Here is a 27,667-nt window from a genome sequence, read left to right on the forward strand (position 1 = left end):
TCTTCAATGTTGCTAAACTGTTTTAGTGCCTGTCTTAACAATATTTAACCTAAAGAGAAAACAGAAAGCTCTCCAAACACATTGTTTACATTGCTGACCGGGATGAGAAAGAGTCCCGTTTATTCTACATAGTCAGCAATTATGCCATGCTAGTCAGCTAAGTAAGCACAAAAACAATCAGCAGTTTTAAACTTGCACACAGTGAAATAAAAAATCTCTTTGAGTAAAGAAACCAAAAGCAGACAAATTTAAACATGTTTACTTCAATCTTTAAAGTCTGACATAAAAAAGTGTCCAACTTTCAAGTAAACGATCTCAGGTCAAATTATGAGGCCAAAGACAGTACAACGCTGAGTTATTCTAGCGAGCTTTAAAGTTAGCCTAGGGTTCTTGTTCTGTTAAATTAAAGCTGTTATTGAGCCCAAATATTTGAAAATTATTTTTTTATTCACGTTTTTACAATGTTTATTTGATTTTATTAACAAAGTGTAAAGTCTATTTTTTCGATATATTTCTTGGCTATATTCTTTTAAATCCGTCTAACAGAGGAAAGTCAAAGGTGTAATTACTCATACTTATTGATGGTCATTGATTTTATCAGTTCAAGACCAACTTGTAGCCAGACTTGCTGTTAAATAATATCAATTACTTCTGTGGTTTTACCCTTGAAAATGTTTTTGTTTGTTGCTTTATAAATGGTCAAAAACTCTGGGTTAGATTTGTGGAAATAAATCCTTCAATGTCAGTCTACACATTAAATAGTGAATTATAGGCTATACATTTTGTTATCGCAATTTATCCTATTTTAACAGGTTGTATAGTTTGCAATTTTAAAAAATATTGGACTCTTTGGTGCACATCAATTTAAAAAATAAGAAATGTCATTGTTAGTTTAAGGAAACTAAAAAATTGTACTGTTTCCTGTCAATGGCTCTATATGTATGTGTTTTTGGGGAAGGAGACAGACTGGATAGCCAACCCTTTGATCCTCCACATAACAAAGGCTCCTACAAAGGCTTCCATACTGCCTGTAGCATTGTTCTGATGAGGAGGCTATAGCTCATAAAACCATTACCATTATCCCTACACAATACCTTTTCCAGCACCTACTTAAGACCTCAAATCACTAGTGTATGTGACTACGCTGCTTGCCAGTTTGCATTTTGTCACCCTGTGATCCCATGAACTTCTAAGTATACAGCACTGCCCAGATTATCGAGCTTGTGGCCCCAGGGCAGGCATTTCCTATATGGGGCCCACCTCACTGTCATGGTCACCAGCCTGCTCTGCACACAGTGGAACCACTGTTTGAGTAAAAGTAATTGAATGAGTGTGAGCATGTCAATGTGTATTTCAAACTTTGCCTAATAAATCATGCATATTAAACAAAGTCAGTTAATTGGGTCATACAATAGGAACCCTAAGTCTGGATCCTGTCTAGGCTGATGTCAACCTGTAAAATAGTAACCACGACAAAATGAGCAACTGACTGATCATATCACATCATCCAAAGTGGATATAAATGACCACTCATGTCACTACACAGTACACGGGAGTGGCCTCATTGTATCACCAGGGTACCTTGCATGAATGATCCCGCCCCTCGCTGGGAAGAAAGCTGCACAGGCTTGCAGCGGAGCCCATCGTCGTTGACTGTTCGAGCAGCCCACCCCTCTCTGCAGTATGCATGTTGGTCAGGGAATCCGCGAAGCGCTCACGTTCCAGCAGTGTACTTCACCGGCCAGAGACCATCTACCAAAGAGCCGAGGATAATACAAGTGGATGTGGCAGGCAGACAGGAGGCGGAAAGCCCGGAGTGACCGGAGGGATACTCTATTACTACAGGAATACAGGCTGCCACTCTCCTCTGAACGTGGACAATCATGCATGTGCTCTTCTGGGGCTTGGGGTTCCTGCTATTCCCTGATTTCTTGAATGTTGTCGCATCTACGGGGAAATTGCTTTTGAACTCAAGCACAGGTAATGTATACCGTTATGACAACCCGAGCATTTTTTTTTGTCAGGAAGTTATTTTCTTACACGGAGGGCAGAGAATGAATGAATTTTGAATGGAGCCAAGCACATGAGTTGCAGCCCTTTCTAGGACCTAAAGTTCACTATCTGAGAAGGAAGACATTATCATAATCTAGTCACACACCTGAGTTCTGTTTTTTCTTTTTTTTTCTTTGCTGATGCTACTGGACTACATAATACTTAATATTGCCATTCATCTGCTTGTATTCCTCAGTAAAAGACCAGATCGGCGTTTATGAGATTGTCACACCGGTGCGGTTGAATGAAGCCGGTGACAAGTTTCCAACCAGTGTGCACTTCAAGAGAAAAAGACGAAGTTTGGACGACAACACTGGGAATACTACGGATCACTGGGCCTCGCCAAATATTCACTACAGGATATCTGCTTTTGGACAGAATTACCACCTCAATCTCACGCTGGATTCGGGATTTATCGCGCCTCTTTACACTGTGACAGTACTTGGAGTCCCCCGAGGAGATAACATAACGGATTTTGCAACAGATGGGGAGGTAGAGGAGGATGAGGAGGAGGACACGGAGTTAAGGCACTGCTTCTATAAGGGACAAGTAAATGCTGAGGCAGAACATGCCGCGGTCATCAGTTTGTGCTCAGGACTGGTGAGTTTTTACGCACGGTTAGACTGCATGTGATGACTTTAAGAGTGTGTTTTACTTTTCCTCCACTGGTATTAAGAGGTCATTATTGTTTATACAACATAGAAGGCTGCTTTGGCAAACAAAAAAAACCAAACAATTGTTATTTTGCAGTTTGCACGCATATTTGTATCTAATGTCAAACTTAATTGTTGCACTATAAGTATGCTTTGATTCAAAAATAATCACATCAGTTGAATATTTACCTCTTAAGAATAAAACACTTCAACGCAAATTGCTCTATCTAAAGTGAAGCTAGATTTGGGTAAAAAAAAAAAGAAAAAAAGTTTGAGACTTATAATCAACTCTTTCGAGATTTTATTTGCAGGATAGGACCCTTTCTGGGGTTCTGCCAGAGGCTAATATGCTTCCAAAATATTGAGCTGTTCTGATTCGTGATGGTCCCTGATCCTTTGCCTATAGTCAAGTTCAATGAACACCTCTACTCCAAATCTTGCCTCCATTCCTCGTTCTCCCTGCTGCTGGTGACGTATTTACGCACGCCAGTACAGCGGGAGTACGGGTAGTACTGACGTCATTACAAACTAGTCCCATTCGTCCCACTCCCAGGCTTGCAAACGCATTAGTGCAGGAGTTGAGCACTGCACTCTTGAGGTTATCCATAAAAAAAAAAAGATGAGCAATAGGAAGGGTTTACTTCTTCCCAAATGAGACATCAATCAAAAAATATATAAATGCTCTGTTCTGCAGAAAGCATAAACTAGGAAAGATTACTTTTTGGAGTCCCCCAAGTGCAAACATATTTTAAAATTGGCGATACTGCTGGTGGCCAAAATTGTGTTTTATTGTAATAGTAAGACAGTGCATCCTAAAAGACAAGGTATGTAGGAAATTACGGTTTGCCATGTCTGCACCCGAGGTCAGTCAAGGTGCACAGTAGCAGGACTACTGTTTTTCTCAGTGGGATGTAAGCAAGAATATGCTTCTTGTTCCCCCTTGCTGATGAATTGCCAACTCTGATGCAAATGTTTGCACATGCAGGAAATGCTCTGTTTTTCTTATTGTAATTTTTGTCATACTATATTATCATGAATAATTAATGTTGCCTGGTTCAACTTGTATGAATCTGAACCAATAGGACTTCCAAATTTGCTTGAGTTTGCTCTTATCTTATCAGTGACATCATAAACCTCCAAGTCACGCACTCTCACTAAACTGGCTTAATACTTAAAACTACATGTAGGCTTTCAGTGTGCTTGCCAAAAAGACATAGCCCCTCTACTTTCCTGATAGTCATCACAGGTCTCCCTATTATTCTTTTCCTCCTGTTTTGAGACCTTTCTTACTTGCATGCAAATTCACTCATTTCACCTTTTTTTAATGCCCTCAGGTCTTGGCAGGTCTTATTTTCTCTGGCCTATTTACTAAACAAAAAGTAGGCCACATTCCACTGTGGCTTGCCATAACTTTACTTTTATTTGCATTACCATGGTATCGCACTGATTATTATTATTTTATTTTTTTAAGTGTTTATGCTGTTATGTCCTGTGTCTGTTTGCCCTATGTTGGAATTCGTTTTGCAGAATGGACACCAACTTCTGTGCATCTGTTTCTTTTTTTCCTTTCCAGCTTGGCACTTTCAGGTCTCCAGATGGGGAGTATTTTGTTGAACCCCTACACAGCTATCAAGGAGAAGACTATGAAGAGGAACACACAAAACCTCATATTGTATACAGGAAGAGTGCACCTAAGAAAAAATCATCTGGGGAAAACTCAGCTTGTGACACTTCAGGTACAGTTAACATTTTTGGGGATTGTATACATTTGGGAATTTTATAAATGTGTAAACAGAAAGAGATAGCCCAAATATATCATTTCCGATTTAATGCAGTTACACATATGCTCACTATCACACACACACACACACACACACACACACACACACACACACACACACACACACACACACACACACATATGGACAGCTCATGTAATCACTATAGATTCAGAGCAATTAGGGGCTTTAGCACATCAGTTGACTTAAACATCTGTGTCAGTTACAACTTGCTTAACGTCCTTTTTCTAGATAATCAGCACAATTTTGCCTCCGGGCACAGGCCTGTCAGGGGCTCTAAATATGCACAAAAGACCGTCTGAATGTAATTGGATCATGTCAGAGATGCATCTTTCTTTCATGGCATACATTCATGGGATTCAAAGTAAAGTGTTTGCTATTGGTGTGTCTCTATGTATGTGGGCCATGACTTTTGAATTAGTTCATGCAGAGTAATGTAGCACCTTACTTCGCTATTGAAGTAAGTATGGCACTTTATAAATAGTTCTAGTCTCTCTCTAGTCTGTCTAAAAATAAAGAAATTCACAATGCAGAAAAGTTTTCCTTCTGTTCAAAAGGTCACACTCTTGACTGTTTGATAATTAACTTGAATAATGTGAAAAAAATTGATTAATATGAGGCTTCAGAAAACAAAATGCTGACAGTGGGATGGCACCGTTTCATTTGAATGATTATTCCATCTGTAGGCACACTATTATAGCAAATTGATCAAATCAAAGTGAAGGTATGTTGTAACTATCTTAAGTTCATAGCCTGCCTGCACTGTTCTCTGTCTGCAGCTGCAGTAGTGATGAAGCCTTCCAACTCTCACACAGGAAAAGTCATTTTGAAGTTCACCCTTGTATCTTCCCATCTCAGTTTACTGGCTTAACTTCCTGTTGACTCTTGTACTTCCTCTGCCTCTTTGATAAGAAAGTCGAATAGACCCAATGCCATGAACACGTAGTGTAAATTGTATAATTAAGTCATGCCAACTTAAAACTGCCAAATAATTCAAACTTTGAAGATAAATAAATCTTCTGCTGGCAGATGTTGGATTTTACACTATAAGTCAATGTTTGTGTGTGTGTGTGTGTGTGTGTGTGTGTGTGTGTGTGTGTGTGTGTGTGTGTGTGTGTGTGTGTGTGTGTGTGTGTGTGTGTGTGTGTGTGTGTGTGTGTGTGTGTGTGTGTGTGTGTGTGTGTGTGTGTGTGTGCGTTCGTGCATGTGTGTTTGTTTTTTTGCCTATACTTGTCTGTATATGCGTGTTTGTGTTCCCTTTTTTTGGCTGGCACTACAGTATGTTTGTGTGCATGTGCGTGTGTGATATCATTGCCTGAAGGAAAATGCATTTGACCCACTTTTGTCCAACTCTCTTTTGTATTTGTTCAAATCTTGACTATTACCTTGCACGTTTTAAGGGGGAGCAAATTGTTCAAAATTATTTATAAATAATGTTAGTGGATACACCACTTTGCTGTAGTCCAGCTCAATGCTGGTGGTCCAGAAGGGTGATCTGCATGTGATTAAAGAAAAATAGCATTCAGCACTTTTGTTGCCGTGTCATGATTGATATCAGACCTAATTCCCCTCATTGTTGAGAAATTGGTTTGTGAACGGCAATTTGTGCTCCATTATTTTATGGCTGGGTTCCAGGTTTACCTAGTCTGAACTCTTTGCCCTCCTCCCCTCCTCTGAAAGAGGGAGAGAGAAATAAAAGGGATTCATTTGTCAACCCACTCATTGAGCAACAATAAACAAAAGAGCAATGGAGGCAGCAACATATTTTAACAATACCCACTCCTAGACAACCAACTCACTTTATTCATCTCAGTTTTAGAACTGATGCTTAGTTCTATGTCAACAACCTGTAAAAATCTCTAAAGCATACATCACTCTTTTATTTTTGAATGCATTTCCCACCATTCCTTCATCTTTGTGTATTTACACATGCTTCTTCCTTTCTGACTTCTCCCACTAGGACACAAACATAGACAAAAGAGAAACAAGCTTAAAAGACTGCAAGTGGCTGGAGTGACCACTGTGTCCAATGCAGCCCCTGTGCTCAGTGCGGGTATATTCAGTGACTTGGAGTCACTGAGTGCCAGCCTCGCCAGCGATCCTCTGCTCAGATCACAGAGCGGCAGTGCTAGCGCTCGACCATCAAATGATAGCAGCGGTGACTCAGGACCTCACAGGAGATCAAAGCGCTTCCTCTCCTACCCGCGCTTTGTTGAAGTCATGCTGGTGGCAGACAGCAAAATGGTTGAGCATCACGGCAGCAATCTGCAGCACTACATACTCACATTAATGTCTATCGTAAGTACCTCTTCATGAAATAGCTTGTAGATGCTTGTAGGGATCTGGTTCGTGAGGGTGGCTGGGAATTAAACGTGTCTATGTGCCTTGGCTATGTGAACAGAAAGTAACACAGAATATACACAAAGGTGCATTTAATGTATGTACCTGCTCAGCTGTGCTATTTGTGCTGCTAGTTGGTCAGTCGGCCTTTTTTCTGTTTTCTTTTTCTTTTCTTTTCTTTTTTTTTGTGGGGGGGTTCATAGGAGGGAAAAAGGGCAGCCCAGGGCAGGGGTAAACACCACTTTCAAACGACCAGGGGGAAAAGAGGGCAGCTTGAGGTAGACCCTTCCTGACAGCTTTGATGAATGTTAAAAATAAGCTCAGGTATGTCACATAGACTGCATATTCTCGTCCACTTCAAGAACCAGCTTCTGCAGGCGCCTGGGGCCGACAGTCCTCAGGAGGAGGCTGAGATGACCTATATTCTGTTCTTGGCAAAGGCTGCCTTCTCCACAGGGGTTCAGGCCATTATCAACTTGATCTTCAAATCAACCGTATTCCCCGGTACCTGCTTGAAATGAATAGACTGTAGTTTATAATGGAAGCGACCTCCACTTGGTTTAGTCTCTGTTTTAAAATGTACAACATATCCTAAACATAAGCCTAGCATCCAGATACAAACATGTTTTTAAACTTGTCCAGCAGAGGCGTGTGTTAATACTAAGTTGATAATGTTCACACTCATTGACTTTCTTTTTGTTTTTCATCTAAAAACAGAAACATTACGAAACATGACATAGAAACTTTTCGGTTTATTTACTTGTACATTAGTCCCCAACAGGCTTGATGTCTCCTTTTGTTTGCTTGTGTTAATTTCAACAAATGTTCCATCTTTGATTATGCAAATGAATGTGCCTGACTGTTAAAATGTTAAAATGATTTCTATTTAAAGGAATACATACGTTTGAATTCAGTCAAAATTTCCTGTTAACATACATTTTTCACGTATAGTTGGTTCACTTTGTAAAAAAAGTCACATGAGCTGAACTGAACTTAAAAATGTTTTTTTCTTTTTTTTCGTTCAGGTATCCTCGATCTACAAAGACCCCAGCATTGGCAACCTGATTAACATTGTGATTGTAAAGTTAGTCATAATAAACAATGAGCTGGTAAGCCTGCTGGATTTGTTTTCATTTCCATTCAGTCAGCACTTAAAACAAGTGTTACTTACACACACATCCATAAGTTGTGCCTTTCATTCTTACTCCTCACATGTTTTTCAGGAAGGCCCAGTCATTTCCTTTAATGCACAGACCACTTTAAAGAACTTCTGCATTTGGCAACAGAGCCAAAACAGCCTGGATGATAACCACCATTCCCATCACGACACTGCCATCCTCATCACCAGGTGCAAAAAAAATACATCAAGTTATCAATTTCTATGTTGATGCCGAGGTTCTTGAAGCAGGTTTTAGGTCTTTGAAAAAAAATCTGATCAAACTAAATAACATTGCTGCAATCATAACAGAGCCATTGATTGGCCAATTATTTGTGTCTTCACCTCAGGCAGGACATCTGTAGAGCAAGGGATAAGTGTGACACCCTAGGTATGTGGAATTGTTTTTGAATGTGTTTAAATACATTCATTCATAAATGTATATATCATGTAATTCAAAGCATTTTTTGTCTCTTTTTCAGGACTTGCAGAGTTGGGGACTGTGTGTGATCCATACAGGAGCTGCAGCATAAGTGAGGATAATGGACTCAGCACTGCATTCACCATCGCCCATGAACTTGGCCATGTGTAAGCATTGTGTTTCCATAGTTTTTTTTACCTTAATTAATTAATTTACACTTTATTAATCCCACAAGGGGAAATTCAGTTTTTACACTCTGTCTAACACACACATAGGCCGAGATACACACTCATGCACATACCTTGTGATTGTTACTAAAAACTCTCAGTCTATTTACCCTTAGGTGGGAAACTATCAGAATGTGGTTCCAGGTCAGCTGATTTGAGTTTGTTAAATCAACTCAGAGTAAGTTAAGTCAGTGTTCTGCGTGTTCGCCATGACAACAGCAGACAAAAAAAGAGATCCTCATATTTTAACCCTCTCAAATTATAGCTTGTCTTCATGCAAATATGAACATTTTTAGAAGGGGAAAAAAGCTAATACATCCATAATATATAGAATTATAATATAGCTATTCCAAACTTGCGGTATTGTATTGAACCTCAAATTTATATTCATTAAGATGCAATCTAGCAGAAGAAAAGCGACTTTGAAGCAGCTCAAAATGACACATAAGAGCAAACTTGACTCATGTTGGTATTTGAATCATATTTGACATATTAAACAAAGTGAACTGCATTCAGTTTCTATTTGAATGTGCATTGTCTTTATCCCTAAAATCATGCTGTATTTACACACACAGGATAAATGTCCTCTCACCTTTATCCTGTTTACTTTATTAATTAGCCCTTAAATGTAGGCTCTTATTCCATGCAGAGTAATGTAGCACCTTCATCTCGAGGCTCCTTGACTAAAATACATTCCATGTCCGCCAAAATAGTTCATTTACAGTATATGCTATAGTATAGCTTACCACACATAATATTAAAACAACTTGGATTTATATTCAGACAAACGGCAAATTTTATCTAACATGGCGTGATGCAGACTAACTGAATGAAAGAATGAGGGAATGAAACAGGAGATACTGGGTTCATTAAAGAAAACCTGCTCCCGACCAGGTGAGGTTCAGAGACTCAGTTACCATAGTAACTGACTCGGAGCTAAAGTAATATCTCCGTCTGGAACGGGCCTGAGTTACCCCTGTTTTTTGTTTCCCTCATTTTAGGGTTAACTGACTCAGTGTTTGCACAAAACCTGCTTACTGAAACGGGCCCCTGGCTGATGAGTTTTGGCTTCAGCATGACATTTCTGAAACTTCAGAGGTCTATCTAGGAATCCAGACAAGCCTTGCTCACAAATATGGATAATAGAATTTCACACTTGGACTTAAAAACAACAACAAACTTTCAGCAAACTCTGCTAGAGCTGGGGAAGAAGGAGGTGTGTGTGCACATGTTTAAGGATTTGTGAGGTGGGGGGTGGGGGTCCTACAGTGGAGACTGTTACAGAACTTAACAGCCCTCATCACCTCTAATAAATTCTCCCATTAACCTCTAAACAAGAGGTGGGATTGTTCTATGCCATGTTTATCCGCATCAGGTGGTGACAACATGCGTTTGACTGATTAGCCTCAGAGCTCAGTGTTATATGGTACCTGTCACCTGTGGTTACTGTGCTGTTGTACTTGGCCACCAACCAACCAGGGTCTTACTCACTGTGCTCTGATTTTTACATCAAATTGTTTATGTTACACAGTTGCCAATGTTCATAATTGAATACAGTGCTGTTACCACAGGCAGGCAATACAAATGCTCTGCAATACTTACAACAAGAACCCTGGACAGGTGTCTCAAAGCCAGCAGCATAGTAAGAGAAACCATATAGATTCAGTGGTGGATTTAAAACATGTTTCAAACAAATGAAATACTCAAGAAAAGAAATGCTTTCAACTTAAACATTTCAAGTTCCAGCCAGAAACAGTAGAAATACACGAATCACTCTCACACTGGCTTTTGGTATAGTTACTGCAACCAACGAATTTTCTTGGACAGCTGAGCATCTATGTGGCATCAACAACAACCACTAGAAGTAAAACCAGAAAAAAGGAAAGAGTCAAATCGTTCAGTCCTCCTTACTTCTCGTTTAAGACTTTATTGTCAAAGTGGGAAATTTGTCTTAGACTTCAGAGTGCTCTGATGCAGTAGCACTTCAGCAGCTAGCATCAAAATACAGTCATTCATCAGTAAAACATGTCAGTTAAATAATCATTAAATTTCATACAAGTTGAATTGCTAAATCCATAAATATGTAATAGTTAAGAAAAGTAATGAAAAGTGCAGGTACAGCTAGACACACACACACACACACACACACACACATACACACACACCTACACACACGCGCACACTCATACATGCATACACACACACACACACACACACACACACACACACACACACACACACACACACATACATTACAGCGTAGGTATTGTTGTTTCTAAATGTTTTATAAAATCCTTAACGTTCTATTGTGTTTTCTCTCCTATAGTTTTAACATGCCTCATGATGACAGTAATAAGTGTAAGGAGGATGGAGTTAAGATTCAGCAACATGTGATGGCTCCCACTCTGAACTACAACACAAACCCCTGGATGTGGTCCAAGTGTAGCAGGAAGTACATCACAGAGTTCCTCGAGTATGTCCCTGTTATTTCTTTAAGATAGATCAAAACATGCATATTGATGAAAAATATCAAGATGGTTATCTGCTGTTGAGGTGAAAATCTCAAAGTACGTCTTCTTCTGCATATAAACCCACACAGAGTGCAGTGCATTTACACAGTTGTTCCCATTTTGCCAACATCAGACATATTTCAGGATTATACAAATTGTTGTTAATTGTTAGGGCTGTTGTCCTCTCTTTAAAAGGCTCCTCAACCCACTGAGAAAGAGCAAGTAACTCTTGCTGTGGGAGATAGGAAATAGTTAATAGATTTGAAGTGCTCCCTTTCCACCTAAATCCGCAGACACCACCACTTCATGTAGAAGATAATTTTTTCAAGACTGTTAGCCAGCTGTGTGCCCAGTAGCGGTTCTATGTACAGAAAGAAATGACCTCTCTCCTGCTGTACTGAGTGTGTTTTTTGTTTGTTTGTGTCTCTTGTTTCTCCCTTTTTTTCTTTAAGTCATTTTATTTTTATTTCTTAATAGCACAGGGTATGGTGAGTGCTTGCTTGATGAGCCCGTTTCTAGGCCATACAGTGTCTCACAGCAGCTGCCTGGACGCGTATACAATGTCAATAAACAGTGTGAGTTGATATTCGGGCCGGGAACGCAGGTGTGCCCCTATATGGTGAGTGGAGTTGATGTGTTAATCTAAACTGTCGTGTTGCACATGTAGTTCTCTGAGAGAATTGTCTTGTGTTATAATCATGTGCTGCAGAGTTTCCGAGCATATTTTCAAGTCTTGAAAGTGTCATACACAACACTCGGATAGTAAATGTGTTAAACATGTTATCTCATCACCTGTACATTCTGTTGATAACTGTTTGAAACCTGAATATTAGGAGGATCAGACTCAAACCATGATATCAAACTATGTGTGCATGTTGAATTCATTGGCCTTTTAAAGAATTTTGTAAGAATGTAAATACAAAATGTATAAATTGTGTGAAAGTTAAGGGTTAATGATGCATGTTTCTGTTTCTCAGACCCAGTGTAGGAGGCTGTGGTGCACCAGTCCTGAAGGAGCTCAAAGAGGCTGCAGGACCCAACACATGCCTTGGGCCGACGGCACTGACTGCTCCCCTGGAAAGGTAAGAGTCATAAAATGAGTGGAAATGCAGACTGGTGCTTTAAGTAAAGCCATGTTTGGAGTATTTAGGAGAACAAAAGATAAATATGTATTTTTGTAGTCATATGGTTCTGTGTTACAATCTGACAAGCTGTACCACATTTCCTTGTTTTTAATCCTCAGGTTTTTTTTCAGTAATTCCATGGGCAAACACTCACCAAAGAAACTTGCCATAATTTCTTCTTACTTCCTGCCACTAGCCTGAGAGCAGATCAAAGAACATCAAGTCAAATACACACACATGTTGTTACATTACAATAAACACCAACCTCTCCTCCCATGACATGTCAGAGCAAAGCATACTAAAGAACTTGTGTTTGAGTGTGTTTGCTGACGAGGGTAAGATTATCCTCCTGTTATGAGCTGAGATTTATTTATTGACTGTGTGCGTGACATGTACTTGTCTTCTCACAAGGCAGACCAAGCCGCGAAAGTCTTTTTCAGTTCCTCTTTTTTTTTTCCCATTTGCTTCACTGTATAATTTCTCCCAGATTAGCATCAAAGCACGGGAGAGCAGATAGATGTGTTGCCAGCTCTACGGATAAGATTTCATACGCTGACTGTTTCTCTCCTTTTTTTGACTCTCTCTTTCTCATGCTTATTTGACTTTCAGTCACTCACCTCATCCCTCTTCTCTCGTGCCCTTGTTCGCTACATTCATCCAACTCTGTACTGTTTGTCTTTCATTGCAGCACTGCAAACATGGCCTGTGTATAGCCAAAGAGCATGACGCTGCGCCTGTGGAAGGGGCATGGGGAGTTTGGAGTCCTTTTGGTACCTGTTCGCGAACGTGCGGCGGTGGAATCAAGATTGCTGTGCGCGAATGCAACCGACCCGTGTGAGCAGTTCCTCCCTTTGTAGTCATTCATGTCTAGTGGACCTTGTCTCTATCTTAGCTACCAAAGTCAATGTTGCATACATCAAGCCTCCTTGAAGGAATTCTTTCCATAGCTGTTCATCAAGAAAGGCCTTCTGATCACAGATCTTCCAGAGTTGTTTCCTGGTAAAAAATAAAATAAAAAGGTCACTGAGTCTCTTTGAAAGTTTCCTTATTCACTGGTTTCATGGATCGAGAAAAAACTATGAGACACGATGAGTCTGAAGTTGATGAACATTGTCTTTGATATAATGTAGGTATGTGTAGTTGGCAGTGGGTTAAAAGAAGAACAGGACATTTTTACCATGTATTTGACAAAAGCATCTATCTATAGTAATACAATATATGAAATCAGACCAATGCTTCGCTATTTAAGCTCTCCAATCCTTCTCCCAGGCCCAGGAATGGAGGGATGTATTGTGTTGGTCGCAGGATGAAGTTCCGTTCCTGTAACTCTGAGCCTTGCTCCAGGCAGAAGAAAGACTTCAGGGAGGAGCAATGTGCAGCTTTCGATGGAAGGCACTTTAACATCAACGGTCTACCTCCTAATGTTCGCTGGGTACCCAAGTACAGTGGAAGTAAGAATCTTTTTTTCTGTAACTGGAATCCCACCATCTCCTTTTTGCAACTTGGTGTCACTTATGAACACTGAACAATGTAGATCATTTAGTTATGAAATGTGCTGAGCTGTTCCTGTTTTGCATTCCTTTTCAGTCCTGATGAAAGACAGGTGTAAGCTGTTCTGCAGGGTGGCCGGCAGCACAGCCTACTATCAGCTCAGGGACAGAGTCATTGATGGTACACCATGCGGACCAGATACCAATGACATCTGTGTCCAGGGCCTGTGTAGGGTGAGTCTCCTCACGTGTATAACTCTACTACCCTAGGTTTTAATGTATATGTACAGCTACATTTGTCACAAAAACTCCTTGTCCTTACTATGACACTTCCTGCAGAGTTAAAAATGTGGAATTTTCTCATCTTTCTCAAAATTTCCTTATTTCCTCTGAGAGCGTTTTCATCCTTTTCAATACGGGACCGTGTTTATTGTTGTAAACCTTTGACGGATAGAGTTTTAGTTTGACAGCTTGATTACAAACATACAGGGCACATCAACATGCTTCTTGAAGGAAGTAGTGGGCCATTCTGTGTACACTCTAAACCACACACTGTGTTTTGGTTGGATTAAGGTTCAGTAAGTTGGCTTTCTGGTTTCAACAAGTGGATTTTCATTGATGCTGTGGCATTAAAACTGAGTTTTCATCCTTTAATATGGAATGAAAAGTCTCCTCAGTCAGCTAATTACAAGCAGAGCAGGTCATGCTATTTCCAGTGTGGGTCCTTGAAGGAAATTATTTTCACATGCTTGTCAGTGATACAAATGAAACCAATAAGTTTCTTGTGTAACCACTTCATGGTTCACTGGGTTCTCTAATGGTCAGTATGTTATCCATAAAGATAGTCATGGCTGAGAATATTCATCTGATAAACCATCTCGCAACATCAGTATTGCACTCTAAAACTTAAGATAAGAAAGAGTTCAATAGTCACAGCTGGTGGGAGGAAAACAAAATGCTCCATCGTCATGTATCATCTCCTGTCCCTTTCATACTGCTTCTATTTATGCTTACTCCTTTTACTATCTTATACCCCCCCCCTTCCAATGTGCAGCAAGCAGGCTGTGACCATGTATTGAACTCTAAAGCCAGAAGGGACAAGTGTGGGGTGTGCGGAGGCGACAACTCTTCCTGCAAAACAGTGGCAGGAACCTTTAACATTGTCCGCTACGGTGAGCTCCAGCTTCTTTCAATATATTGATGTATCACTGGTGGTAACTACTTCTTTTCTGCATTGTGAGAGTGGATAGCTCTTACAGAGAGTGTCACTTGTAAATGTTGCCATAAAACTTACTGTAGTAATGAATACCTAAACTCATCGCTAATTATATTTGCAGGCTATAATGAAGTAGTGCGAATACCCAGTGGTGCTACAAATATAGATGTGCGTCAACACAGCTATTCAGGGAAACCGGAGGATGACAACTACCTCGGTAAGACATTTAACAACATGTGTTGAGACACTGCTGTTAGCCTAATATTTTCACAGTTTAACATGATCTGTTTACACTGTTTCAGGCCTTTTGTCACGTAATGTGAATGTGACAGCACTGTCTGTTTTGGTTCTTATTACTTGATTATCTGATTGAGACTATTCAGCTTTTAAGTCCAAGTTATGCAGTGCAAACTTTGCGATATCAAAGTTGGCAGAGTGTGTATACTGACGTGTTAATGAGCCATAAGATATGTGGGTGCCCTTCCAGCAAAGTCAGTTTCTCTTGTGTGTTTGTGCAGGTGTTCACTTGAAATAAGTGTCTTTCTGTACCATCTGTCAATCTGTCAGTCCGGATATCACTGCGTTACAATAATGGCAGCTATTAGTCCACATGTTGGTAAGAGCAGGCTTATACTTGAGCTCAGAAAGCCCTTTGGCTACCCATACCATCAAGGTCAAAGTATGTGTGTCTGCAGGTGGAGAGTTTGAATTTGCACATTGCTGTTGTTTTTGTAGTTGTTTCTTAAGCTCTGGATGTGTGTGTGTGTAGGTGTGTGTGTGTGTGTGTGCATGTTTTTATTTGCCCTTTTGCTTGATAATATCACAAGCTGTGTGTAAGTGCACAGCCATACGAGGCCCAAAGTGGAGACGATTTGGCCGGAATAAGGGCCGCTCTCCTTGGTCATATTAGTGTAATGTGTGAAATGGCGAGGAAAGTAGCGGCAGGAAATTAGCTCCATAATCGCATTAGGATGAATGAGTGCAGCAGACTGGCTGTTGAACAGAACAGGACACCCCTGGATGGGACTTCTCCAGGAATCCAGGATTATGTTACCCCATAAGACTTTACTGTCTCCTATTGCACGTGCCTTACTGTAAATTTAATATTTATTTATTTAATTTATTTATTTTAATTTAATGGGATTAGCCAACGTGCTGTTAAGCAGCCCTGTCACATGGAAGCTATTGTTTTAGTCTTGCTGGTGTCACAAAAACATCATTTTAAAAATGTGTAGTTTGTATTTTTTGATGTCATTTTCAGTGAAGCTCACTTCGTCTTTTTGAATGGGATCAAGCGGAGTAAGTGCTTTCTTCTGTGTCCCTGCAGCCATATCAAATAGCCGTGGAGAGTTCCTGCTTAATGGAGAGTTTGTGGTCAGCATGTTCAAAAGGGAAATAAAAGTGGGAAATGCTGTCATAGAGTACAGTGGCTCTGACCATGTCATTGAGAGGATCAACTGTACTGAGCGCATTGAGGAGGAGATCATTGTCCAGGTAAGTGGTCCTCACAAAAACTGCCATGCTGGACTGGTTTATGAGCAGTTAAAGATTGGATCCTGTGTGACCTTTATGTTGATAAGCTTTTACTTAAAAAAAACAAACAACAACAACAACCTTTTGATTACATTGGGATATATGATGATGTAAAAGAAAAAGATAATCTCACTCTTTTATAACACATATCCAATTGCCTCTATTTTGTCCAGGTGCTGTCTGTGGGGAACCTTTACAACCCAGATGTCAGGTACTCCTTTAATATCCCCATAGAAGACAAACCTCAGCAATTCTTCTGGGATGCCTATGGGCCCTGGCAGGAGTGCAGCCGTCTGTGCCAAGGTGAGGGGGAGGCACAAGGGGTTGGCACAGTGAGGTGAAGGGAGTCAACTTTGATGGTTTGGCAGGACTAAGAATGAGATAGAAGTGAGTATGGAGATGTGGGAACCGCTGAGCCAGCCACGCATAGGGGGAGAGAGAATTGCTTAAACTTGACAGGTTCATGCGAGACATATAGGCCTGGAACTAGAGATTAAGGTTTGACCTCATAGAATGCTGTGGCAGTTTCCGTCTCTGGCATGACTGTGAATACATCAGAATATGTGGGTGTGCAGAGGCAGATTGCAGGTAAACTCGAAAACCTGTTATGTGTTAAGACTCACAACACCTTGTCTGAGAACTACTGTCTGCTTTTTTTTACACTGGCTTGCTTAAATAACTAATAATACATTCCAAAGAGAAAACCATTGAGGTCACAAAGCAGGATACTGTTAACACTTATTGTCATCTGCACTTTCTCCTGACTGTCTCGTAGTACACTAAGCAAGGAACTAATCTGCAAATCTCAGTCACATAACATACTACGAGAGATGTTTTTCTCCCCTATTGGTAATGTTTGACTGAGATTCAATGCAAGGTTGTCAACACATGAGACAAGGTGCAGCACACACAAGTGTCAATGGAGTCCCAGGGTTTTATGTATATTGCACTTGAGTGATGTTTTGACAAATTTAGAGAACTTGCTGGTACTTACTGGAGCTTCTATGAGTCAAAAACATTAGTGGAGATCAGTTTGAGGATGAAGACATGCACTTCCACCTTAAAACTGTACTCATGAGTGGGCTTACGATACAGCAAGTATGCATGTCACGTTGGAGCCGAGAAAAATAACTTGTGTTGAAATATTTATATTTCATTGAGTTTATGGCAGCTCTTAATTTGTGTTTGTTTGTAGGAGAGCGCAAGCGGAAGATTCTCTGTAGCAGAGAGTCTGACAGGGTGGTGGTGTCAGACCAGAGGTGCCACGGTACAGCTAGACCTGCTGTTATCACTGAGTCTTGCAACACTGAATGTGAACTCAGGTTTGTATTTTATTTTAAATCAACCTTCAGCAAAACTGACTAACCAACAAGTCTTTCTTCACTTAGTCATCCCATATGTCTGATGTGGATTTACCTGATTGCCCTTGATGCAGGTGGCATGTGGCTCGTAAGAGTGAGTGTACCGCTCAGTGTGGCCTGGGATATCGTACCCTGGAAATTTACTGTGCCAAAATCAGCCGTACTGATGGGAAGACCCAGAAGGTTGACGACCGTTACTGCAGTGGTCAGCGCAAGCCTGATGACAAGGAAGGCTGCCATGGAGACTGCAATCCGGGTGGCTGGGAGTACTCATCTTGGTCAGAGGTAAGATTGCTGTGGGAAACGAGGGGGTTTGTGTATTAATGGGATCCAGATGTTTGTCAAAGTTTATCCCGCATTGTGTACACGTGTTTACACTTCTCGATGTTCAAACGTTTGATTTTGCTGCAGTGCTCCAAGAGCTGTGGTGGGGGAACCCGCCGTCGAGGGGCAGTGTGCCGAAAGGCAGCTGATGCTGGCGGCGATGAGAGCAAATGCAGTCAAAGAGACAAGCTGACCGTCCAACCCTGCAATGAATTCCTCTGTCCACAATGGAAGTATGGAGACTGGTCTGAGGTCAGTTCTGCTCTTAATTTGAAATGCTAATACTGATGCTTTTGGTGTAAAGTATTTCATATAAAGAAAAGGAATACAGTGAGAAGATGATGTATCATGATATTGTATACAATGTATTTTAACATTTGAGTTCTTCTTATTTGGTTTCACCTACATACATAGAGAAGAAACATGTAAGAAAAATGAATGTGCTATTTGTGAATTTCATTACATACATTTATCTGTGAGGAAAACTGCATGAGGTTTATGTTGCTGCCTCGAGTGAATACAAGGAGAAACAGACTCAGTTGAAATACTGTAGTTTTGAGCAAACAGTGATGTGGGTCAAATGTAAAATCCCAGTGTTGATTGTGCATGTCTAAGCTGTAGGAGAGTTACTCCCCTCCCTCCTCTCGCTGTAGTGAGTGTTGGGAAATCTGTGATTGCAGGGTAAGATCATTCTTAACTGCTGTGCATTTTACAAACTGTAGAGCGGGGTGCTTAGAAAGATTTGGCCTGCATTCCAGTAATTTCTGAGATGTCCCATGTGGTGCTGCTAAATACAAACACCTACTCTGCACTAAATGCATAGGCAATGTACTCTCACACACATTTGTTCACAGTCATGAGCTATAATTCCAGCTCAATAACTGGTAACATTTATTGCTGTTGTACACTATATACATATCGATTTCTAAAACTCTTTCTTGCAGTGTCTTGTGACGTGCGGAAAAGGCTATAAGCATCGTCAGACATGGTGTCAGTTTGGGGAGGACCGTTTAGATGACCGCTTATGTGGCTCTTCTAAACCTGAGTCTGTACAAACGTGCCAGCAGCAGGAGTGTGCCTCTTGGCAGGTTGGACCCTGGGGACAGGTGAGTGTTGACAAAACATACTATATCCCCTGCTCTAGGTTACCCACGATGTGAAGATGAGAAGATCATTTGTGTAGGTACTGATGCGTTGATACAGACAGACGAGACCTGACATATACCAAATGTTAAAAACAATCTATTTAAATCCCGAACATGTTTAACAGCATGTCTTTGATCCTTAACAGATATACTTAAAATGACCTTGGTGACTAATTATCCAAATCATGCAATACTGTACTGTACATTTATGCTCAGTGTAAGTGTTCCATTCAGAAACTGAGGTGTTGTTTACTCTGCAAGGTCTTGGAAGGCTTATTGAGAAACTATCCACAGTCTCTATATTATAGTGATGCATTCGTCAACCCGGCTGATAGGAAGCCACTCAGAAGCTTGCATTTACAAGTACTTCTCATTCTGTGATAAATCACTGCAGATGTAAACCAAAGGGAGGACAGAGATAAGCTAAGCTCATCATTTAGCCCGATGCCCTTTTCTCACGCCCGTCGAAACACAGAGCACACCCTGCCAAAATAAATAGACAAAAGCTATGGATGGCCTTGGGAGGCGTGCTCTTCTACGAAGCATTATACTGTGTATTATATGCCGTGTCTGTTTATGTTTGTCCGTGTCTGGCTCAGTCTCATTCGTGCACAGAGAACTGGACAGCCAAATATTTGAGATATTTTGTGCCCCCTCGTCAGAGGATGTGCACACGTTAAGGTATATTTGAAGTTGTTTAATGAAGCGTAGTCAAATGGTAGTTGAAGTTGCCGCCACACAAGTTTGACCCTGTTTCATTGGAGGCAGCGAAGCAGAAAAGAGAGCGGGGTAGGAACCTCTGACTCGGCAACAGTGGGAAAAGACACGTTTTAGCTATATGAGCAAGCTTTCTCATGTAACAAATACATGGAGACGTCATCAACTTAAAAAGATGATCTCAGGATGTTTTACGTAAAAGTAGTAATGGGTGTCGTTTTGTTGGCTCAGATGAGCTGTCTGTTTTTCCTGCAATCCTTTTCTCCTTTTTTATTTAGCCTCACTGCTTATGCTCCTCCACCTCTCCTTTTTTCCCCTCTGTGAACCCAGTGCACTACCTCATGTGGGCCAGGCTACCAGATGCGAGCAGTGAAGTGTGTAGTTGGCTCTTACGGTGCTGTCATGGATGACACTGAATGTAATGCTGCCACCCGACCCACTGACACCCAGGTAAGTAGAGCAATATCTTCCTCCTTCATTGCATCTTTTCTAATCTTATCTGACCATCTATCTTCTTTTAAATTCTTTGTTTTATTTGTCTTATCTGATGTCTTTATATCCACATTATATGGGAGTAACAGCTGCTTGAATGTTAAGTCTCAAACTGATTTATACCGTGAGGAGAGAAGGAAGCATCCTTGTTCATAGAGACTGACACTCAAACACACACAGACACATTTCTTTCCACCTGGTCTCAATAAAACATTGTCTGGTCTACTGGGAAAGACTGAGGGGAGGGTTTTAGCAACCCTTTTATTCGCACAAAGACACAAAACTCTCAGAATTCCTGAAAGAAATGCCCGAGCAGTAAAGACTGAAGTGTTACTCTTTAGAACACTCTTATCTTCTTTAACCATGATTATAGTCTGGTTTCCAAACATCCCTTAGATGTAATAGGTTGACTTGACACTTGATAACACCGAAATAATCAGTTACAAAAGTGTTGCTACAGTTGAAAATAAATTCCTATTCATCTGCTGGTAATGGTGCCTGAGACGTGTTGGCTGTTAGATAGTTTGACTCGCTCAGGTTTGTAAGTAAGGATTACTGTGTTTTGTTTGCCAATGGGTGCAAAGAAACCTCAAAATAATCTATATTGATCTGAATAAATGATATGTGTGATCACTGTGGGGTGCACACCTATTTCAGACGGCTCGGCGTGCAAACTCACAATGGGGCCCCCCTGGAGTTCCAGTAGCTCTTAATTCTGCTGCCTGGGCCAACAGAGTCAGTGACCCTGAAGTAGTCACCTCACCTCGTTGTGATTCAAACCAGCCAGCCATGCAGTGGGCCACCAGCACGAAAAGTCCCGCCGCCACCAGCCACCAAGCGGGGCTTAGAAAAAGAGGCAGAGTTAGATCGAAGGAGGCCTGAGAACAAGGAGGAGAGAGGTGTAGCCAAGAGATGCCTTCCTCTACACCTCAGAGTAAAATTTGAGAAAAAGGCTGAACTGACTACTTGGGCCTATTATATAATTTCTTAAAGCTTTAAAGTTGTAGCGTGCACTTGGTACACACAGACTCGTGATCATTTGAGTTTATGCATGTTAAATGTATGTTCTTAAAGGAAATATGCAAAGAACTACTTCAAGCACTGCCATGTGGGTTATTTGTACGGCTAGGGGGCAGAGTGTGGAATGTGGAGCCTACTCAGAGCCTGTGCAACCTGATTAAGGCACTTTTCTAGAGATGTGGGGTCAGAGGGCACCAGAGGGCATGGGGGGGGGGGGGGGGGTAGAGAGAGAGAGAGAGAAAGGGCGGAAGATGAGGGACAAGGGGGTGGATTAGGGGTGGAGTTTACAACCACGCCAGCATGGGCATTGGAGCCCTGAATACCACTCCACTATGACCTGTTATGACAGGGATCAGGGCTTTATGCTGAGTGGCTTACTGCCACAATCCATAGTTTGAACTGACTAGGGGGACCCTGATAGTGCTGTTTTGTTAAGGAGTTTGGGTGGTGGTATAACCCAACTTCCCTCAAATGCAATGCAAGGGCAATATAGTATGACTTTAATGACTATCCCATGTCAAAGGAGCACCTCTGATATTCGTGGTATTTTGTGGTCAGGGACAGATGTTGTTACAGTGTATTCATTTTGTTAATCACTGCATAAATGGGTGTATGTGTCCTCCTTTCCACAGGACTGTGAACTGGCCCAGTGTCCCAGCAACCATCCTGTTCTCCCAGGGACCAAAGTCCCCTCCCACCAGAGCCACAAAACGCAGTGGAGATTTGGATCCTGGACCCAGGTGGGATGTCTTGTCACATCTTCCCTGTGTGTCTTTTTGTTTGCTTCCATTTTCGTAACATTTCTTATCTTTACAACAGTGTAGTGCCAGTTGTGGCAAAGGGACACGAATGCGGTACGTGAGTTGCCGTGACAACCAGGGCGGTGTAGCTGAAGAGTCAGCGTGTGCCCACCTACCAAAACCCCCTGCTCGGGAAGTGTGTTCCGTAGTGGCCTGTGGACAGTGGAAAGTGCTGGAGTGGACAGTGGTAAGAACACCACCCATTGCAATTGTTTATTTTGTTATCATACATCATTTCATAATAATGATTTTCATACAGTAGATTAAGGGTGAAGTCGCTGCACCAAAATATCAAGGCTCACTAAATCTGGTGGAGAACCATTTCAGATAAATTTGGCATTTGTAAAAGAATTTTCCATTTTAATCAGTGAGCATTTTCTTTCAGATCTGCATCTCATTATTCTGACAGAAGTGTTGTTTATCCTCAATTGCATGTCATCAGTATAGCCATCCAGATGTTTTCTTTTTCAAGGTTTATTTGTTTAAGTATATTGTACATGATTGTTCACTGACAATCAGTGGCTGCACATACCACATAGATGTTTGTGCATAGAAAGAATTAAAGAAAGGTTGACATCTGGAAAGAAAGAGTCTGTATGAAATAGAGCGAAAGAGAGATAGACAGAGAGATGCAGATGGAGTGAGGTACACGTTTTTGGAGCTTTGTCATGCAAGAGCTCCAGCGAGGGGCTCCAGTCGTGTTTACAGATGTTTCTCATTAGAGGCTTGGTGATACAGTGGAACCAGACTGCTGGTCTGGTCACCATACACACACACACACACACACAAACGCACACAGTCATACACACCCACACATGTACCACCAGGCCAAAGGTAATCAATGACCCCCTAAAAAGAATACAGTTCATCCCAAGGTCAGAAAGATTTGGAAGGCCTCTCCTCGCCCTTTGTGCACAAGTTTCATCAATCATTTTTTTTTGTCAGAGAATGGACTCTGATTTAGTGGGGACTTACTTTGACACATTAGTTCTTAGCGGCTCAAGTTTCTTATATTCGTGTCTTACAAGTTCAACTAAAGTGACTGCTGTGTTGCCATACTCACCGTAAAGTAAGATTACCTTAAAGTAGCTTTACACAAAGGCAAAGATGAGCATTGGCATAGTTTTGTTTGTAGTCACCTCTTGTTTTGACCTTCAGTAGACCTTGATATGAGCTTTCGAAAGCTTGCCAGTGTGAAATGGGATCAACACATCAAGTTTCAAGTTTATCTGATATCTGATCTGGTCATTCCATCCAGAGCTGCGTAGCATACAGTACATACAGTAGAACAAACAACACAACACTCAACATCATTAGCAAGGCTAAAGGAAACCTGTCCTATGTGTAAAAAAAATTGGCAAAATTAAATTAAAGCTTTAAAACATGTATAATGATTCGAAATGACTTAAAAGGTAACATGTTGGGTGGATTTCAGAAGGACACTCGACTGTGAAGGATTCATATGGCCTTGCACATTCTCGATGTCTTAGCTTGAATGGAGCGATATCTCCATCCAGACAGCATCAGATCAAACACTCCATGTGCTGTATTAATGAAAATTTGTTATTGAATTAAGTTCCAAGTGACAAAAATGTGTTCTGCGTTTGAATAATTATGGACAGTTTATAGCAAAAATGTATACGACTTTGATGCCTTGCTGCTTCCGCTTCTCAGAGCTCTGGGAACATTTCGCTTGAACTGTTGCAGTGAAAATTGGGTTGAAAATCCAATTCTGATGACACGTTTTGTGTCAAGATATATCAATACACACACACACACACACACACACACACACACACTAATGAATAATCTCATTATCCCATTGGATGTGTGTTTTCAGTGCTCAGTAACCTGTGGTCAGGGGAAGACAACGCGCCAGGTACTGTGCGTCAACTACAGTGACCAAGAAGTGAATGTGAATGAGTGTGACCAAGATGATCGTCCCACCACAGAGCAGGACTGTGCGATGTCTCAGTGCCCCTCCCGCAGCAGTGATTCCCGACCGTTCCCATCCTCACCAAACGGCGTCACCAGGAACAACCTGCCACGCAGCCAATCCCACCAGTGGCGGACTGGACCCTGGGGCGCGGTAAGTCATCTTGCATCCAGCATCATCAAACGTATTTCATAACAGTTCACACGTAATTTTCTTTATGGCTTTGAAAGATGGTCATGAAATAAGGATTTTTTTTAATTCCAGGTCTTTCCCTATTTTTAAGAGAAGGCCTTATTTATTGTGATGTAGCCCTTTCCCCACTCTTCCCTTGTAGCCCTGCTTTTTTTCTTTAAACAGGAGAAGTGATTATCTTTGTCCAAAAATAACTTTGACTTTTGAATAATTCTTGGAAGCCATTAAATCTATTTCTGGCGACTTTTCCTTCCTCTGCCCTGAGGAAGCGTATTTTAGAATAGTAGCAGCAACAGTCATGGTCAGTCATTTGATATGCAATGTCTTTGTCTCTGAATTTTTAAAGGAATGGGGCCTTTGTTGGCTGTCAAAATATTCCTCATTGTTTGCATTTTTTTTATCATGGGGCTGAGACTTGTACTTTAGTGGACATCTAAGCCTTTACTTTCTTTATAAAATGTAAATAAGATCAAATAAAGGTATGTCCTTATTTAAACCTGAGTTTAACAACGTGCACTATTTTCTCTCCTTAACACCAGTGTTCGAGCACATGTGCAGGAGGTTTCCAGCGGCGTGTCGTAGTGTGCCAGGATGAGAATGGGTACCCTGCCAACAGCTGTGAGGACCGCAGCCGGCCCAGTGAGCAACGGTCCTGTGAGTCCGGGCCATGTCCACAGTGGATCTATGGCAACTGGGGAGAGGTAAGACAAACACCACTTTACTACTGTTTACATCAGAGGACAGCTAACCATAGCTCCAGCCCCCCGTGAGACACATCTAGCATACAGAGACAGATTGTAAAAGCTTCCTGGCTCTTTCATGGTAAAACAGTAACTTTAACTGTCACATTATGAATCCTTTATACATTATAAATCCTTTAAGGCTCTGGTTCATATTCTCTGCACTTGGCACAAGACACATCATTTCTGAGAAAAGAGACAATACTTCTTAACTCTTCAAATGACTTTCCCTGTGCTCACATGTAAACCGCTATCTTTCCTACTGTTGTCTTCAGTGCACCAAGCCATGCGGAGGTGGGATAAAGACCAGGCTTGTAGTGTGTCAGCGTCCAAACGGGGAACGTTTCAATGATCTGAGCTGCGAAATCCATGACAAGCCACCAGATCGTGAGCAGTGCAATACTCAGCCATGCCCATCTAGCCCCCACTGGAGCACAGACCCATGGAGCTCGGTACGCTCATAAAAACTACTTTATACTTTGTCAACCTCATATCTGTACAAATACTGCTCGTTTTCATTCTTTCACAAACGGTCTATGGTGCTCCTGCATTGGAGGAATGTAAATCCTCTCCTTTACTTTTAACCCCTCCACTTCTTGACCCTCGTTGGTGCCTGCAATTGGTCAACGTTTCCTCGAAATGTTTGGAGAGTTCATTTTGGTTGCACTTGAATGACGATAGACTTACTTGTCATGCCAAAAAAGTACGACACCACAAAAACCCTTCAGTGACAGCTGTGACCATAAGAACATTTTTGTAATCAGTCCACGTTCTCATACAACTGTTGAGCCTTGTTTTAGTCTTTTCATAAAATTCAGGACCACTTTGTATTGCAATCAAAATAGTTTTTGTAAAATATTGTTTTGCTAAGATAATTTATTAAGATATTTTTCCTTTATATCTTTTGTATATAGCATTAACTTTGAAAGTGATTTATTTTGTGTCTTAGCTCTTTGTTTTCGCACATATAGCCAATCAATGTTATATGCAAATACTGATGAATGTTTTTGTATATCAGGAATATACAGTACCATGCCTTGTTCTTTTATAATCCAAAGAATGGCCCATAATCCCCAAATATATCGTGCTTGACATTGTTGATATTCTGTTTCTAACAATACAGCACCAACGTACACAGGGCCGTGAATTTTATATACAACAATGTTCTACATCCATTTTTGAAATGGCTATTGTTTCAAGAACTCAATTTGTCTCAAGGCACATGTGTTTCTTTAGAGAAGTTACTAATCTTATTTAGACACTTTATTTTTCAGTTGATGTATTTACCCTCTGCTATGAAACCATTGCTTTGCCCAAAATGACTTTGACACTGCAGCATCAATATTTTGACTCAAGAGTCTGCAAAATATCCAGTGTCAAGTGTAAACACCAGCAAACAGCAGCCGTACAGCACTGTGAAATAAAGTGTCTCACCATGTTTGTGGTAATTAGAACTAATAGTCATTGTATTTGGCAGAGACTTTTGACCCAGATTTTTTTAGTGTGGCCAAACAATGAGTTGAAGGCTCCAAAGGTGCTTGATATGAATATTTATATTGTGTTTGTTCATGTTTTCTTTGTAAAGTTAGTACTTGGAGTTTCTTAATATGCTATGCGCAACAATACCTCACTTGGAACAAAACACAACTCAACTAGCCATTATACTTTAATAACCGAAACTACTTTAGCCAAACAAGGGAGATGACATACATGATGTCATGAGATGACATACATACATATATATATATATATATATATATATATATATATATATATATATATATATATATATATAGCTGGTCAGCTGTGTGTGTTTTTTTATTGCACATGGATTTTTGATGCTGACTTTTCTGTACTTTTTTCCTTTGCATTGGCATTTAGTGGATTGATCCACTTGATCAGCTGAATGCAAAGTGGATCACAGATTTGATGAAACAATGAGGAATTGTCTTCTGATGTCCAAACATCTGTCTCAACCTTTCAGAGAATGTGCTGTTAAAATGTCCTGTTTGAACACATGCTACCAGTGACCACAGGGGAAGTTAACAGTGTTTTGTATTCAGAGCTCTTTCTCTGAGCCAACCTAATGTGTCTACCTCAGTCTCTGTTATGAAAGCCCCCCTGCCGTATCTTTCACTCCCGTGCACTGGAGGGGTTTTGGCTGGCTGACATAAAGCATGAGTTGTTTAGGCTTACCATTTCAGTTGATGGCCCTAAACACAAATCCAGGGTGTGTGTCAACTTCCACCTTTTAATTCTTACAATCCTGCCGAGGGCAGTTAGAACTGATCCAGAATCTGTGGTTAGGGGCAGCTTTTTCATGCAGCCCACCCAGTGGACTTCTCCCGGTCATAAATGTCTGTACTGACATCAAACATTATTTAAAGGGCCTGTTAACACAGCAGTGAGTACTTCTTCT

General features: G+C 40.9%; 1 protein-coding gene across 1 annotated transcript; it reads left to right on the plus strand.

The window, feature by feature from the left end:
• The first annotated feature begins 1,657 nt into the window (after positions 1–1,657).
• Positions 1,658–26,977, plus strand: adamts9 (ADAM metallopeptidase with thrombospondin type 1 motif, 9). The gene is made up of 28 exons (XM_079340813.1): positions 1,658–1,980; positions 2,249–2,652; positions 4,279–4,441; positions 6,465–6,802; positions 7,870–7,953; positions 8,068–8,192; positions 8,351–8,391; positions 8,483–8,588; positions 10,975–11,121; positions 11,636–11,777; positions 12,136–12,240; positions 12,971–13,116; positions 13,552–13,733; positions 13,870–14,006; positions 14,827–14,944; positions 15,110–15,205; positions 16,316–16,482; positions 16,695–16,824; positions 17,717–17,843; positions 17,957–18,167; positions 18,294–18,458; positions 19,151–19,312; positions 20,399–20,518; positions 22,213–22,320; positions 22,400–22,567; positions 24,221–24,469; positions 25,048–25,209; positions 25,524–26,977. The coding sequence occupies exons 1-28, from the start codon at positions 1,884–1,886 to the stop codon at positions 25,710–25,712; spliced, it is 4,389 nt and encodes a 1,462-aa protein (XP_079196939.1). The 5' UTR covers positions 1,658–1,883; the 3' UTR covers positions 25,713–26,977.
• The last annotated feature ends 690 nt before the right edge of the window (positions 26,978–27,667 follow it).

This window comes from Symphodus melops (genome assembly GCF_947650265.1).
Source record: "Symphodus melops genome assembly, chromosome: 4".
NCBI classification, from domain to species: Eukaryota; Metazoa; Chordata; class Actinopteri; order Labriformes; family Labridae; genus Symphodus; species Symphodus melops.